The sequence below is a fragment of the Macaca nemestrina genome, chromosome 10 (assembly GCF_043159975.1).
Source record: "Macaca nemestrina isolate mMacNem1 chromosome 10, mMacNem.hap1, whole genome shotgun sequence".
Taxonomy (NCBI): domain Eukaryota; kingdom Metazoa; phylum Chordata; class Mammalia; order Primates; family Cercopithecidae; genus Macaca; species Macaca nemestrina.
The window spans coordinates 89,722,782-89,741,493 of NC_092134.1; the positions used below are offsets into that span (position 1 = coordinate 89,722,782).

The window sequence follows — 18,712 nt, forward strand, 5'->3', positions numbered from 1 at the left end:
TTGTTAGCACATCGTCATGCCTTACTGATTTGATAAGTATATATCACAAGCTAGGAGTTAATACAGGGTGGCCCACTTAATTTTTTTTTTTTTTTTTTTTTTTTTTTTTTTTTTTGAGAAGGAGTCTTGCTTTGTTGCCAGGCTAGAGTGCAGTGGCACAATCTTGGCTCACTGCAACCTCTGCTTCCCGGGTTCAAGCGATTCTCCTGCCTCAGCCTCCCAAGTAGCTGGGACTAGAGGCCCACACCACCACACCTAGCTAATCTTTGTATTTTTAGTAGAGATGGAGTTTCATCACGTTGGCCAGGATGTTCTCGATCTCCTGACCTTGTGATCTGCCCACTTCAGCCTCCCAAAGTGCTAGGATTACAGCATGAGCCACCACGCCCAGCTGTGGCCCACTTTTAAAACAACCTATTAATAACAAAAGTCTCTCTCTCACAGGACTGTCAAGAGAGTTAAAGAAAATGCCTCCTGTACCAAACACTTTTATTTAGCCAGGCATTGCAGACCAATGAAATTGCAAACCTGGAAACCTTCATCTTAGCCCCACTCTATGAATCATTTGAATATATGCAAATCAATAAGATTTCCTGAGTCTTATACCCGCTTGTCAGTATAATGAAATTAGTACCTGCCCTCCCACCACCCTCTACAAAAGTCCTAAAGGATAAAGAACAAAATCTAAATATTGTAATGCAGTATACGCTTCCTGGAAAAAAAAAAAAAACTTTAATGTCTTAGTTAAGAAAAATACACAAAATACTCCTTCTTCTTAGGGCAGAATATTTGTAAAGCAGACAGACTACTATAAGCTAAAAAATTCTTAAATTATTTTGAGTTTCAAACACAACACTCACCACAGTAGAAAGGGGAAATATAACCTACCCCATGTTTCCATCCATCAGAAGAATCGTGTTGTATATGTGAGAAAATATGAAGAGAAAGAGAATTGTGCTGAAGAACATTGTCATCCATGACCCATGATCCTCTCGAAACATTTTTAATCGGAGCAACTGACCTGAAATACAAATATTATTAAATATTAATGTACATTGTAACTCAAAATTCATGGATCTTTGCTTTATTTTTATGAATCTCTATTGTCTCATTATATTCTGAAGTCTTTGCCATAGGACTGCCTTATGAGTAAAGCCACAATACAATGTTCTTTTTGCTGTTTTGTAAATAAATGATCATAAATAAAGTCCAAGACGATCCTCATATCACATATCATCCTAGAGTAAATAGTACTAATCCAAGAATCTAGTGTTCAGAGATAGTACATTATGCTAGCATGAAAACAAGATGAACTACAGCCCTACTTAGCTGCTACTTTTTATTTTACAAATATGTTTTTGGTTCACACTGAAACTACTTAAGACAAATGGTAAAGTTGCATGAATCCCATATCATTTCCCTTTGCTTCTAAAGATCCATTCCCAATACTGGCCAGATGATAAAACCAAGGCCAACCTTACTTATCAAGTCTAATTGTTTAAGGTACATGAAAACTTGAAAGAAAAAATTAAGTCTCTGTTATAAAACACGCAGCTTAGCCTCACTCTTAACACCCATGCCCCTGTACAAGTACAAATACAAGTGCATATGAGAGGTGACAGTGTATGTGTTAATGAAGCTTGGTGTGGCTCCTGGCAAAACATAATTTTCACCCTGATGACTAAAATTCCATTTATGAAGACAAATGCTAATGTTAGAGAGAATGTTAAGATGCAAACACCTTAAGGAAGAAACATATATTAAGATGAACACTAAAGTAAAAACTACTAATATAATTCCACCAGAGAAATGTTTTGATTTATGGTAAAGAGAAATGATGGCACTAGTACCCTGAAAGATGAGGAAGGTGAAAAACCTTGGGAGTAAGAAAGATGTGAGCATAGGTCACCCTAGCTTCTCCCGAGATAAACTGTGTCTATTTTACTTACCTCTCTTCCTAAGAATAATAATGGAGATGACGTGCATACAGGAACTACAATTAAAATAGAATAGACCTGAATCTTACAATAAAATTTCTTACTATTCCCTTTTTTAATGATATGCCAGTTATGAAATATATGTATGTATTTCTGCCTGGAAATTATCTCTCTAGGGACAAACAGTATCTCTCACATATCTCACTGAGCACAGGAAGAAACACTCTTTTAAGATTTAACTATTGAACTTTTCCTTATATCTCACCTTTATGAAAATAGCACTTTAGATTTCATTTGGAAACCAGGCTAACAGAAACATTATCCTAGCTAAAACTTTAGATGGAGGCTAAAAAAAGGGGGTGAAGAGATTTGATTACATCATGCCATGGATTCTTGGCCTACACAAGAGAAGCAAAGGTTAAAACTGAAAGTCAGGGAGAATGTGACTGTATAACTAAAAGAAGAATGTGGAAAACCTTCTACTAAAACAAGTGATACTAGCCCCATAAATTATAAGATCATAGAACCTGCTGATTAATTTAATCAATGATTATGAAAAGCCAGGGATTTTCAAGCTTCCACACAACATACTGACAAGAATATTGTAAAAACATATTAACAACAGAGTGCTTGAGAGTAAAATCACGTGCCACAAATATCTTACACTATAAGGAATATTTTTTTATTCATTGAACAAATATTTAATACATGCCTATTACATGCCAGACACAGTTGTAAGTGCTGGAGATTCAACTGTAAGCAATGCAGGACAGTGCTTGAAGTCAATTATCATTTGAGTATTTAATGGAATTGTGACCTTACTTTGGACTCATGGACTCTTTGTTCAGGGGTCCCTTTTCTGCAAGTCCTTTCAGCTTTAGACCAAGACCTATTTATTTAATTCAGCAGTTGATAATGAAGCACTTCAAAGACCGGCAATTAGAGTTCCTTTAAGATTTAAATGTGAATTTCTTTCTTAACATACGCGTGTGTCAAAAAAATTCACTAACAAATATACTTTAAAAGTCAAATAATAATGCTGGTGATTTAACAGTGCTTTGCAAATAAAACATTGTGGACTAACTGTACACAGGTGGAAATAATACAAAGTTAGCAAAAAGAGAGATGTGGCAGTACCGTTTATGCTGTCATTGCCAAGCTCATCGTCTACCACTAATTTCAGCCATTAGTGTCATTAGAACAAAATGGTAGGTTAACATGACTTGAAATTCATTCAAAGACAACAAGAAAAGTGCTGCAAAATATTAAGTCCAGAACTAGTATGACCCAAGTGTTGAGTCGCATTGTATTATAAAAATTTCCCATAAACTACTTAAAGGTTAACTCAATAAGCAACCCTCAAATGTTAAGAAACATATACACACAAGGACTGCCCTCAGCTCACTGTTCTCACAAAGGACTTCTCCCATGCAATGTAATCAGACCAAGAACCTTGGAACTACCTGAGGATGTCAGATGGAAATACATTGTCTCTGCCCTTTAGGGTGACTATATATGTGGTTTGCCTGGGACAGTAGTGGTTTATAATTGTTGTCCTGCATAAGTATTAATAGTAACCCCTTCCTTTCTTAAGTATGATTGTTTGGAAGATAAATTATGTGCCACTTTTCCTATAGGTCTATAGGTCCAAGAATTCAGAATTTTATGACTTTCTTTTAGAGGAGTTTCAGGAGACAACCAAGTGACAACAATCCTTACAGGCCAATAGAAGTGAAAAACATCACTAAGAGGGATACATTTCTGACATGGTCAAAAATGATTATTTGAATCACAGATATACTAATATTTGTAAATCTGAGTGTGTATTTATTTTATTAATAAGATCCATCTTGCAGTATATAGACTGTCACCTTCAATACAGTCAAAAAATTAGAAAATATAGCTTAGAACAATCAAAAGCATTAACGTGGGACACAAACCTGCATATGTGAAGAAGGAGAGGGTGGGAGGGCACAGAAATTGATGATTATGAATGTTGGCTAAAGTCAGATGAAATGGCCTAGAACTTCAGAATGTTTTCCGGAAATACAGTAGGTTTAGGAACACTAAGATGTCATAAAATTCTAACGATATAAAAGCACATTTAAATGTGTATGTAAGGGGCCGGGTATGGTGGCTCATGCCTGTAATCCCAGGACTTTGGAAGGCCCAGGCGGGAGGATCACCTGAGTTCAGGAGTTCGAGATCAACCTGGCTAACATGGTGAAATCCCATTTCTACTAAAAATACAAAACAAATTAGACAGGCGTGGTGGCGCGTGCCTGTAATTCCAGCTACTTGGGAGGTTGAGGCAGAAGAATCGCTTGAACCTGGGAGCTGGAGGTTGCAGTGAGCCAAGATCGCGCCATTGCGCTCCAGCGTGGGCCACAAGAGCAAAACTCTGTCTCAAAAAAAAAACGAAAACAAACAAAAAAAAATTGTATATAAAATGAACCTATGTATGTTGTGGAAAATAGAGGCAGACAATTTTGATAGGGAGAATTATGGAGAAACTACTCGGTTTCTTGGCCTTTTTGCTGCTGTGTTCTCTTCACCAAAAGAATGGAAAGAAGATTTTCCTTTCTACCACACTGCCAGACTTTTTTTATTGAGAGTTCTAGGTCCCTTTTCTTTAGGAGTGATTTTCATATGGAGACCTGTGCAAAGAAATACACTACACAGTCTCAGAGGAGGAGAAGTGTTTGTGTTTCCAGGTAGGAGATGTGGGGAGCTCTACCTCTGGAAGATTGTTAAAGCAGGGTTCAGATAGACCGAGGGCTTCTGGGTTCATAAAGAATACAAGGATTTAGGTCTCCAAGGTGGCAGAACCTCATTTGGGGATGACCACATGGATATTGGTGAAGGCCAAGGTATCAAGGGTCATGATGACACATTTTGGCTCTGTGTCCCCACTCAAATCTCACCTTGAATTGTAATAATTCCCAAGTGTTGTAGGAGGTCCCAGTGAGAGGTAATTGAATCATGGAGGCGAATCTTTCCTGTGCTGTTCTTGTGGTAGTGTGTAAGTCTCATGACAGCTGACGGTTTTATTAATGGGAATTCCTCTACACAAGCTCTCTCTTGCCTGCCACCATGCAAGATGTGACTTTGCTCCTCCTTTGCCTTCTGCCATGATTGTGAGGCCTTCCCAGTCATGTGGAATTGTGAGTCGATTAAATCTCTTTCCTTTATAAATTACCTAGTCTTAGGCAAGTCTTTATTAGCAGCATGAGAACAGACTAATACACATGGCTTTGGAAGTCTGAGTTATCAACCTAAGCTAGTCTCAGGGGAATGGTGCCAGTAGGGCAGCCACCCACCTCTATTAGGCACACAATGACTTGAGTAGATCCCAGGCACCTCAGAGTCATTGTGCCCAAGTAGTAGAAAACCATTACTGAAGTAGCAGTAGGAGAAGGGGTAGAGAAGTAAAAACAAGCTGAAGGAGTCTTTTCAGTATGTGTAGCCCTGGAACTTCTGCAAAACCTTGGTGATAGAAAAGGTGATTTGAAATATTATTAATATTGGACTCTCTGCTTACCTTGGTAAGCAAAAACTCAGAATAAGATTTAATTTAGACGAAAAAGTATGGCATTACACATAAGACCCTGACTAGGAAATAAAAAAGGACAAACAAAGGGATTCATTCAAGAGGACTCCAAACTGAAATTAACACTACTGTCCATTAAGTCTTCTGCTCTAAAACCTATATATGATTTGACCCACACATATATACAAGAAACAAATAGAATCTGCAATTACTTAAAGGAGTATATTTAGTTTGTTGGAGTAAAAAGATATAATAGGCAAAAAATCAGCATAGCAGGCATTCCGCATATCAGTAAGAATATTCCTGTTGCAAATAACAAAAGCAAAAACAAAACCGAAACTTCAACTAAAACTAGGTTAAATTATAAGGATTCTTTATTGGCTTCCTTCTCACAATTTCTTTTTTTTTTTTTTCTAGCCCTGGCTAGAGTGCAATGGCACAGTCTTGGCTCACTGCAACCTCCGCCTCCAGGGCTCAAGTGATTCTCCTATCTCAGCCTCTGGAGTAGCTGGGATTACAGGCACATGCCACCACGCCTGGTTAATTTTTGTATTTTCAGTAGAGATGGGGGTTCACCATGTTGGCTAGGCTGGTCTCAAACTCCTGACCTCAGGTGATCCATCCACCTCGGCCTCCCAAAGTGCTGGGATTACAGGCATAAGCCACTGCATCCTGCCTCTTCTCACATTTTCCATCTTTTTTTCTCATGTCTGTTCTCAAAATAATTTTTGCATACAACAGATATTATAGATATTCAGGAAATAATGTAGATCTAGTTTACCTAAAGGAATAGAATCACTTCAAGCAAGACCTGATCCAGCACTCAGACAATATTATCAAGGCTTGATTAACCTCTATTTCCCAGCTCAGTTTCCTCAGTGTGGCATCTCATCCTAGCTGATTCCCATTACTTTCTCCCCCAAGACACATGCACACACCCTTTGTTGTCCCAAGATGACCATAAGAACCTGAGGGCTGCTTCTTCATTGTTGTCCACGGATGAAAAGATAATGCTTTTGCCCTAGCATTTCTAGAGAAAATTATGAGATTCATTCTATTTGTGCTCATTTGGGTCCTGAACCAATTACCCTAGGCAGAGTTATGAAAAGCAATCTAACTAAGTCTTAGGATTAGCTAGGCCTATGCCACCTGCTCCACTCCTACAGCCAGATGAAATTAATTCCCTAGCACCACCTTGACCCCAAATGCAAGTTAAGTTTGGCAAACATGGTATTGAAGAGGGGAGAGCAACAAACAAAAGGCCTCTGGGTCCCTGAGTCACTGCTTGGAACACAGGTGCCTGCCATGTCTTGGGCTTTATGTGAATGAGAAATTCAGCTGGTCTGCAGTCATTATACATTTTGGAGATCTGTATTACTGCAGCTACCATTATCTTACTGGATCAAAGATGACTGATGGAAAGAGGCCCACAGAAGGCAAGAAAAAATGGGGTTTAAATGGCCCACATGAAGTCTTTATTTCCTTTATCTTTCTTTACATCCCTAGTTCTCAGCATAACACATAATAAAATATTTTCACTGAATGAAATACTGATGAGAAGATTCTAGAAAGAAAATTAAGACCTGCACTCAAGTCCTCCAAAAGAAAAATTCTACAAGTAAAATAGGAAGAAAACACACCTTGCTGGCAACGATGTACTGTTACCTCTCAGTCTGCTCAACCACAGAAGTCCTAATGAGATACAGTAGGAGTGGGATGCAGCTCCTTCTTCACATATTTTTTCTTTTTTCTTCTCTTGTCCCACTGATCTCAAAATCCACACCACTACCTTGCTGACACTATACCTGCTAACCTAGAGGCTTTGGTCATACAAAGAAAATAGCCATTCTATATCGTTCCTCTGTGCTCTTGTAATGTTTAACCAGGCCTTTTACTTAAAGAATTCCAGAAACTGGCCTTAGGAGATCCAAACATCCAACCAAGTTGTGGGGTGTCCCACCTTGAGAAGGAAGGCTAAACAGCTGATTTATAGCCTTGTTGCCCCCAGCCAGACCACTAGGTGGCCCATTACCTCAAACCATCACAACCAGATATGCTGTCCTGCATACCCTAGCCCTCACATGCTCTACCCAGCCCAGCCTGCACACCCTCCCCTTGATGTCAGTTCCTGCACATTGCCTAATAAAAAATCCCTACGGCTCTTTTCAGGGAGCCAGCCAGAGAATTCTTATACCTCCACTGTCTCCCTTGAGCTTGAGCACAAGTCCCAAAATAAAGCCTTGTCTGGCTAATCTACTTGGCCTTGTGTAAATGTCTATTACACAACAGCCTAAGAGCCTGTGGTCTATAACACTGAGACCCAAAGATTTGTATACTTTTTGTCTACTATATGTGTGCTACACCTGTCTATAAACTGTAGCACAGTAGAGACCAGATTGATCTTCTTTACCACTATGTCCCCATGGCATAGTACCTGGCACACAGTATGCCTTAAGTTATTTGTCCAATGGATTAAAAAAAAAACACTACATAAATAAATGAACAAACAACATTCCACTGTATGGAATCCTATCTTTCTAGATCTAGGTCCTGTTATACTTGCCCTCTGAGGCCTTCAGTTCTTTAAGTTGCTCTCCTCCCCAACTTTCTCCCCATCTATGAGTCACCTCCTAAATTCTGTTCCCCCCATTTAGCATGAAACTCCTGCTTCCTTATCAGCCTTTTCATCAACACCATATACATTTCTGTATACCCTAGATGTGTCTTACACATCCCCAGCAAACACCCAACTCTGATGTACAGCTACAATTTGTTTTCTCCAATTTTGACTACTGTGGAAAAAAGTTGCACAACACAGTTGATAAGCCACTACATAATCATAATCCAGAGTTTAGTTGCTATCACAGCACTGCACATTAATGCATCAATGCCTTTCCCTGTCCTTGTCAATTCTCTTTCCTATTCTCCTTAATATCTATTTCAAATTTCATCTCAAAGCTCCTACTGAGCCCCTTTCACTCTTAGAATATGACTCTGGTCTCAACCTCAAGAAGACATCCTTGTCATCAAACATTATTTCCCTCAACTTCCTACCTGCTCACATTCATCTACTTACCTACCTTCATGACTATCCTAACTTCCTTCCCTTATTCCTCAAAGGATGCAGTACTCCTCCCAAAGAAGACCCTACTTGTGCCTTTTTAAAACCACAACCCCTCCTCTCTTGGGGGACTTGATCCAGCCATCCTTTCGCTCCTTTGTATATCTGATCTCTCCCTCTCTCCTCATTCTTTTTTCTCCACTTTTGAAGCCTCCTAAGTTGATCCTAAAAATAATGTCCTTGAACTTCCACCCATTCTCCTTGTTTTCTCATCCAGACTTCAAGAAAGAGTAATCTTAATCACACCCACTCACCGAGATCTTACTTGCCTTGCAAACATTCCACTGAAATTGTTCTGGCAAATGCAATGACCTCCACCACTTCCAAATCCAGAATAAATATATTCGTCTTTAACTTGCAAGACATCCTGGCTGCATCTGACCTAACAGTTGTTCTCTGTCTCTTTTCACACTACTTCCTCACGTTCCCTAACATCAAATATGCCATTCTTTTTCTATTTTCCTGCTTTTTCTCAGTCACCATTTTAGGCATCCCTTCTTCCAATTATCATAGAAATAATGATGTGCCATAGTCTGTCCTCAGTCCTTGTCTTCACCATATCACTATATGATTTCATCCTCTCCCATGGTTTCAACATCCAGTACCTCCAGTAGAAACTTTTCCTCCTGAGCTTCACACTGGAAGTCAGCTGCCCACCATAGTCCTAGATATCCTACCAGCAAATCAAACTCAGTAGACAAAAACAAAGCCAAAATCCCTACCCTCTGCCCCAATATACAATATGCCCCTATTTGCAACTTGACCCATCCCATCCCTAAATCTACTCCTACTTCTGACTTTATTATCATTTTCAAAATAACTCAAGGTAGAATTCACTCTTGACTTTTTCTTCCTGTACACCTTCCATTTCAATCAATTGCCCTATCATTTTATGTCCTTACCTCCAAACTCTTCTCTCATAATTTAGGTTCTCACTGTCTCTTGGTAAGACCTACCATTGCAATGCCCTCTTAGCTGGCCTGTCTTACTCCAACCTTTTCCATCTCAAACCCACCCTCCACAGAGCCAGTAAATCTGACTAAAATCACACATGGTAAAATCAAGTCACCCCTTCACTTAAAAAAAAACTTTCAATAATCATAATTTCCCCGTAATACAAAATCCAAGCTCCCTAACATGGTATACAAGGCATGAATTAATTTGACCCATACTTCCCTCTCCTCCCTCACCACTCCCATCGTGTCACTGTTTCCATCAACACTAAGCAGGTTGCACTTTTCTATGCTAATGCTGAACTCTCTGCCTGAGATAATCTTCCTTCTCCACGACTCAACTAACTGCTCTCCTTCCTATAAAGCCTAAAATGCAAGTCAGAAATGATCTCCTCTAGGAAGTTGCCTTCTTTGTTAATACTTCATATCTGGGATTATAGAAGGAGCTTATAGGATGGACTCTCTCAGGAGGTAGTAAGTTCCTTTCAGTGCAGACAAGGAGAAATGGCCCTTGCCAAGCATAGTTTAAAAGGCTGAATTATATGACTTTTAAGATCCAGTCCAATTCCGGGATTTATGATTTGCTTTGTCAGGGAGAGATTAGGTCAAAATCTGCTAATTCAAAAGACTGTTAAATATATATGTGTGTGTGTGTGTGTATGTGTGTGTGTGTATATATATGTGTATATATACAATATATATAGTCCTTACCCACTAAAAGAAAAAGTATTCCTCCTTATATTTTATCTCTCATTGTATGCTTCTCTAATATATAAAATGAACCTGAAGTGTTATAACATTCTTTAAGGCCAACTTAATATTTAACATTTTAAATATTAGAATACTTGACAATAAATGTAATCCCTATTTCTTATGGTTGGAAGAAGAGAATAAAAGATAAAATGAAATTTAATCACAGCAGTTGAAAACTAATTGAAATTCACTTCCAGTCAGACTAAAATAAGTATATTAAGAATGCATCACGTGGCCGGGCGCGGTGGCTCAAGCCTGTAATCCTAGCACTTTGGGAGGCCGAGACGGGCGGATCACAAGGTCAGCAGATCGAGACCATCCTGGTTAACACGGTGAAACCCCGTCTCTACTAAAAAATACAAAAAACTAGCCGGGCGAGGTGGCAGGCGCCTGTAGTCCCAGCTACTCGGGAGGCTGAGCCAGGAGAATGGCGTAAACCCGGGAGGCGGAGCTTGCAGTGAGCTGAGATCTGGCCACTGCACTCCAGCCTGGGCGACAGAGCTAGACTCCGACTCAAAAAAAAAAAAAAAGAATGCATCACAAACTTATGTAAATTTATAGTTTATAAAAACATGATATGACTATTTTTGTTTAAATTCACTAACTAAAAACTGGTAACAGAAGCCTGGGCAACATGGCAAAACTTCATCTCTAATACAAAAAATTAACCAGGCATGGTGGAGCACCTGTAGTCCCAGCTACTCCAGAGGTTGAGGTGGGAGAATCAACTGAGCCCAATGAGGTCGAGGCTGCAGTGAGCCATGATCATGCCACTGCATTCCAGCCTGGGTGACAGAGTAAGACTCTGCCTCAAACAAAAAAATAAAAAATGGTAACAGAATAAAAATAACTAAAATATGGGAATTATTCCATGAATGGAACATCAACCAAGTTATCTAACAAACTACACCAGAGTATCATTATGGCAGTTAGGATGGTCTAGTTAGACAAACATGACTTTATACAATAAATGTAAGATCATAAAACTTTTGTACTCTAAGAGTACCATTACATTAATATTCAGATCAAATCTTATTTCAGGGTACAAAGAGAATTTAAAAACATCGAGCAGATGGTTATCATCCCTTATTAGGAATAGGAGCATACTCAAGAAATGTCGGCTATTCTCTGAATTTGACAGAATATCAAACACTGAATATTGAGATACAATCTCATATAATACTAACGAAGATTACAATGTGAAATTCAAAAGAGCTTCTACAAAAAAAGGAAAATAAAAGCACGGTTATAAACAGTATGAATCATAGTGTGTTCAGATCTAAAGTTTAATGTCAATTTAACTAAATGTCAATTTCAAAAGTGTGTATATTAAAATAAATATTTAGTAAAATTACTAAATAAACACATGTTGACATAAATTAGTCTCAGTAACACAGTAATAAACCTTCCATTTGAGAGAGTCTGAATATTGTATTTTACTATTACAATTTGGCTCTTTCCATTAAACCATCCTCAAGTTTAACTCAAATTGCTTATTGCTCAACATGAAAAAACATGACTGCAAGAGGAAATAAAGGTATTCATTTATTAGAATCTATTAGTTTTCCTTTTAAGGAAAAGTTAGCCATCAAATAAAAAGAATGCTAAATTAATGCTATATATTACCTTGTAGCCCAAGATAAGATTTATCAGCACACTTAATTTATGCATACATATATTATGTTCTTTAATTTTGATGGAATCAATTTGGCCTATATTTTATTACTAAATGAAATTATATCAAATAGCATTTTTAAGGTCAAAACCCATCAAATACCAGCAATTTGATACCGCTTAACCTAATAAGACATAACTAGCTATGGTAGGTTTAAAATAATTATTTTAGAAACATTATTTCAACATTTAATAATCAAAATTCTTTTAATCTATTTTTATAATTCAAGTAAAAGTAAACATAATATTTTCTGAACCCTTAGAGACTGTCACTATTGAAATTCTGGGCCGCGAGCAGTGGCTCATGCCTGCAATCCCAGTACTTTGGGAGGCTGAAGCAGGCAGATCGCAAGGTCAAGAGTTTGAGACCATCCTGGCCAACATGGTGAAACCCGTCTCTACTAAAAATACAAAAATTAATTGGGTGTGGTGGCACACACCTGTAGTCCCAGCTACTCGGGAGGCTGAGGCAGGAGAATCGCTTGAACCCAGGAGGCAGAGTTTGCAGTGAGCCGAGATCATGCCACTGAACCCTAGCCTGGCGACAGAGTGAGACTCCATCTCAAAAATAAAAAGAAATTCTGTATTTTGAAATGGGTAATAAGATAGAAAGTATAGTTCCCAATTCTTAAAAATTAACATTACTACCATTATTAAATTCTTACATCTTCACCATTATACTAATACCAATATTAAAGAACAAGAATACTTGACAATTTTAAAATAGGTTTTCCTTTAACTTTAGGCATGATATTAATGCAATTAAGAAGGAAAAGTTAAATTGTCAAGAATAATCCCCTGCAGGCTGATTTCCATGGTCTTAAGCAATCTTGATCAATCACAAGGCGTGGATGCCAAGGCCAAGATTCTGCCACGTCATCCACATTTACAGTATTCCTATTATTTGTACCTATGCATTCAGATCTTTCTGACTCTCCTTTTTATCCTGAATTTGATTTTCATTCACGGCTTTCCAAAAGTCCTCTAAGTCTTACAGAGTGGTGTCTCGTACTTGAAAATGTGCTATTGTCTCTACACATTCCATTTATAGAGTTACTAAAACATATTAACTCGTAAGATACAAGTTTAAATGACAGATTAGGAGTATCAAAGAGAGGCGCTAATTATAAGTTGCTATGCTTTTTAATCCCCTAGTAATATCCAAGAATAATGTATTTCAACTCCTTTGATTAATAAATGAGAAAGCTGAGGTGTAAGTAGTTCAAATAACCCACCAATGGTCACACAACAGTTTGAAGGCAGAGTCCAGGATTCTTTTGATGTACTTTAAGGTGAGTTAGGACAAATCTATCAATCATTATTTCTTTTAAGCCAAGTGTTAGGATCTTTTAGACAATTTTCCAATAATTATCCAAGCCCAAGTTAAAGTAGAATCAAAAGAACAGGATACAGGAATCACTTTGGTGATCACCATCAAAAAGGGTATTTGAAAGGTGTTCAAACAAAAAGTATCCAGTTCTGGGGAAAAAAAAAAAAAAATCTTATTTAATGAAATCAGAGCAAAGTAAATCTGACTACCAAAGAATTTTTATTAAAAATCTAACAAAGTTATTTTATATAAATTCTTAAATGAGGCAGCCATTTTATCTGTTTTATCTAGACTCCTACGATTTAAAAAATCTAGAAATAATATAATTTTAAACACCACAGGCTTTTGTATTAATGATAGTAACTCATATGGCAAATTCTTAATTCTAACTATGTGCCTGGCCATTGCTGTGTACTGTAAATATGATGGTAATTAGGGGAAACACAACAAACACAGATTTTCATGCACATCAAAAGGGCTAGAGGCAAGAGTCAGCTAAAATTTGAAGAGTACCAGTAAGCAAACTTAAAATCTAGCGTTATTTTCAGACCAGACACCCATAAAAACGCTGAGAAAATAAAATAAAAGTAAGCTCAAGGACACTGCAAGGTAGAGACGTCAAGCCTGGGTCTCCCAGCATAAATCAGGATCCTTCAAAGAATGTAAAGTTGTCCTTAAACTATAGTTATCTATTGGATTCCAAATTTGGCAAATGTGAATACTCTCTAGAGAACAACAAGCTTTATTTAAACCCTCAGAATTTAGATAGATTATTAAAATATGAGTTCAAAATAAAAACTCACTAAACTCAAAAAGAAGTGTTACCATGAGTGAGAGTTGATAGAAATAGCAAATAAAACTTTAGACAATACAAGAACTTTAAATATTGAAATCACCAAATGTAGGCTGGGCACGGGGGCTCATGCCTGTAATCCCAGCACTTTGGGAGGCCGAGGCAGGCGGATCACAAGGTCAGGAGATTGAGACCATCCTGGCTAACACGGTGAAATCCAGTCTCTACTAAAATATACAAAAAATTAGCCGGGCATGGTGGTGGGCACCTGTAGTCCCAGCTACTCAGGAGGCTAAGGCAGGAAAATGGCGTGAACAGGAGGCGGAGCTTGCCGTGAGCCAAGATCGAGCCATTGTACTCCAATCTGGGCAACAGAGCAAGACTCCATCCCAAAAAAAAAAAAAAAAAAAAAAAAAAAAAAAAAAAAAAATTACCAAATGTAAAGTATTTGAAATCTGCTATGTCTCAATTTAACACATGGGCATTTCTCTACCCTCTGAAACATATGGAACATAGTTATGTTTTGATATCATTGTTACTAACTGTATCAACAGTATCATTTCTGGGCTCTTCTTTTGACTTATTTTTCTTCTGGATTATGGGTCATATTTTACTGCATCTTTGTGTGTCTGGTAATTTTTGACTGGATGCCAGACATTGTGAATTTTCACCTTCATGGGTACAGGATATTTTTGTATGCCTGTAATTACTCTTGAGTTTTGTTCTTGGATGCATTTAAATTACTTGGAAATAGTTTGATGCTACTGAATATTTCTATTAAACTTTGTTAGGCAGCAGGAGCCTTCAGGGTTAATTTTGCCCCACTTCCACCATTCTGAGTACTCTACCTGATGGCACATAAATGACAAGATTTTGTGGTTTTGCCTTGTAGGGACACAAACTTTTCTTAGCCCTGTGTAAGCTCTAAGAATTTTTACTGTGTTCCTTTTGAGTGATACTTTCTCCAGCTCTGGGTGGTTTCTCGCATCCCTGTGGGTGATCATTACTCAGTGAAGACTCAAGAGGCATCTTCAGATCTCTAGGGTTATTCCATTGTGCTGTCTTTTTCACTCTGGTACTGTGCTGTCTTTTTCACTCTGGTACTCTGCCATATGAAATAGCTGTCTTGGTCTCCCCACACACCCAACTCTATCTCCTCAATTCAGGAAGACGCTGGCCTCTGCCTGATTTCCTTCTTCCTACAATGAGGCCAAAAAACTCTCCAGGAAGTAAGCTGTAGTAACTGCAGGACTTATTTATCTTAAAAGACAAAAAAGATCTTAAAATCAGACAGTAAAGACAGATTATTTGAAATGAACAATAATTATACTGATCTCTTCCCAACAGCAACAATGGATGTCATAAGACAGTGCCTCAAACTGCTCAGAGAAAATAACTATCAACCTATAGCTGTGTACCTAGCAAGTGTATTTATCATAATGAAGGCCACTGTTTGAAGGCATCAAAAAGCAAGCAAGGCAGGCAAGACTTGAAAGGCCAAGATCACTAAGGAAAGAAAATGCACTTAGATGAGCCAAATTTATTGCATCTTTTTCCCCTTGGGAGATTTGCTGATTTTCAGTGTCATAGAGACCATATGGAAAACTGTGGCTTAGAGCTTAAGGCAGTGTCAATGGACCAGAGATAAAAAATTGAAATTCATGTCTACAAATGCAATCAGGACATGAAACACCAAAATACCAGAAGAAAAAGGAAACTCAGAAAGTGACCCAAAATTCTAACACAATTTCCCATAGATCATTTGCTGACACCTACTAAACTATATAGGTGAGAGGTAAGATCAAGCAGAGAACTGCTGATAAGTGAAAAAAACTAAGCATAAATTTTAGTCTCACGATGCTGAGTAAACAAAAATTAGAATTCAGGGAACATCAAAGTAGAAGAATTCTGGGCAGAGTTCAGGCTTTAGGATGTGATATATGAAAGGCAATATCATAGGAGTAAGGACAAATCAGAAACAGATCAAACCAAAGAAAGCCTGAAACCCAGTATCTACAAACTAGAAGAAAACAAAATTTTCTCTAGGGAAGACTGTATCATCATGAATCTCTACAATTCTTTAGCTATTATCTCTAACACTCAATTTTTAAAATTAGGCACACAAGGAAACAAGACATAAAAAATTGCTGAAAACCAGGAGAAAAAAATTGATAACATAAGCAGACTCAGTGATGATGCAAAGATTGGCATTTTAACACAGAAGTCAGAAAACTACAATTAGTATGTATAAGGAAATATATAAAAATTATGAATTTTACCAAAGAAATAACCAATGGATAGATTTAATAGCTGTAAAGTATGCACATATTATTCCATTTATATAAATTTTGAGAAAATGCAAATAAACAGTGATTGTGTGAATGCATAGAAGGATAAGAGAAGCAGGTTACAAAAGCTCACACAGACATGGTTATCCTGACTGTCGTGGTGGTTTTACAGTTATATACATATATCAGAAACTTACAAAACTGTATACTTAAGTATGTGAAATTTGTTATATGTCCATTATACCTCAATAATGCTGTTAAAGACTAAAAAAAACAGTAATAATATCATTTAGAATTTAAAATGTGGAATTTCAGTTTATGACAAAAATAGGCTACAAGGCAGAAGGGGTCAATAAAGTTAAGTCCTATAAGGTTCTTGGAAATTGTTGGCAATATTCATTAAAGGTAGGCTTTAATGTCAATTATGCATGTTTTACTCTTTAGAGTAATCAATAAATGAATAAAAGTATGTATAACTAACAAGGTAGTATAGTAGTAACAATAAAATATTTAAAATATTGTATTTATCCGAAGCAAAGCAAAAGGAGTAAAGAACTAAAGAAAGATAAGGCAAATAAAAAAGTAGCATGGTAAAGTGATATAATTAAACACAAATATTTGATAGTTATGTAAGTACAAATGGACTAAATACTCCACTAGAAGACATTTGTCACAGGATTTTAAAAATGAAAACAAAAGCAAAAACTGAGAGAGTATACCTCCTATATACCTTCATTTAAAAGTACTTCAAGGAGAATGAACCTAATTCCAGAGATGATCTCAGAAGAAATATCTGAGGCAAAAAGAAATGGTGATAAAAGAAACTAGTAAGTATATATCAAATCTAGACAAACATCATTTATACAAAATAATAAAAATATTAATGTCTACTTTGTGGAGTTAAAAAAAAAAAAAAAGAACTAGAACACTGAACAGCAATCCCATGGAAGTAAGAAGAGGTTGAATATAGTTAAAACGTTCTAGGGAACTTTGATTATTTAGCAGGTGATTAAGACATTGATCAGCTGTAGAATAGCTAGGTTTTTTAATACACATAGTAAAGTATCAAGGGTAGCCACTAAAATAGTAGATATTTAATACATAGTTTCTAAACCTAGCAGAGGAGTGAAGGAGGGATAGAAAGAGAAAAGGAATAAACAAAATTCAATCTGTGCAAAAAAAGGGAAAAAAGAAAGAAGGAAAAGTTGTGCTAACAGAAAACACAAAAAAACTTGGCAGAATCAAATGCTAATATAAATTTAACATATTGGTCTTGCCAGTTAAAAGACAATAATTGTTAGATAGAAGATAGAAAACTGATAGAAAAATCCAAAGATATGTGTTTGCAAGAGACATGAGTAAGAATACAGAAGTGTTGGAAGTAATAGGCTGTAAAATTATATACCAGATAAAACTAACCAAAAGAAAGCTAGAATATGTATTAATTTCAGATGACATAGATTTTAAGTTAAAAAACAATGTTAGGAATAAAGAGAATCATTACATAATAACAAATATTAAATTCTCCAGGTAAATAGAATGATTTTAAAATTGATCAATAAGATAGATTATATAAATAAGATAGATTCAAAATACTGTATGTAAAACAAAATCAGATATCTATAGGAAGGAATTTAAAAACCTATAGTCAGCATGAGATGTTAGCATTCCTCTCTCATTTAATAAGTCATGCAAATCCAAAAAAAAAAATTAACAAAGAAATAGTATATTTGAATACTACAATTAAAACTTGATTTAATGGACTTCATATTGAACCCTGCATGCAACAATCAGAGAACACATACTCTCTTCCAACATGCATTGAAAGCTTTAAAATTGACAAAACAAACCTCAGTGAAGCTCAAAGATTAGATATCACACAGACTACATTTCCAAACAAATGTAATCAATTACAAATAACAAAATGTTAAATAATTTTTATACCTCACACTTCAGAATTTAAAAACACATTTCAAAATAATTCATGAATAAAACAAAAATCCCAATGGAGATTAAGAAACATTATCAAGAGACTACATTTCAAATGTTTGGAATGCAACAAAAATAGTTGAAAATGGGAAACTTAGTCTTCAATTGTTTAGATTATAAAAGAAAGGCTGAATATCTATAAGCTATATATCCAACTTAAGAAAAAGAACACAAGGTAATAAACTCATAGAAAGCAAAAGAAAGTTGATATTAAAAGATACGAAAAAATAATTAAGTCAAAGGCAAAAATAAAATATAGAGGATGAATAAAGTCAAAAACATTAAAGTTTTATAAAACCAACAAATCTCTTACTAGACTGATGA

The 18,712-nt window shown here is 36.5% G+C and overlaps 1 protein-coding gene across 5 annotated transcripts in view; it reads right to left on the minus strand.

Moving 5' to 3' along the window:
• LOC105470104 (transmembrane protein 117) overlaps positions 1-18,712 on the minus strand; it is a 579,101-nt gene that overhangs the window by 476,431 nt on the left and 83,958 nt on the right. For 4 of the 5 annotated variants that reach the window (XM_011721851.3, XM_011721853.3, XM_011721855.3 and 1 more), the window contains exon 3: positions 889-1,021. The exons of the other annotated variant lie outside the window; for it this stretch is intronic. In XM_011721851.3, coding sequence (XP_011720153.1) covers positions 889-1,021 — 133 coding nt within the window. The remainder of the gene's footprint in view (positions 1-888; positions 1,022-18,712) is intronic. 5 annotated transcript variants of the gene reach the window in all.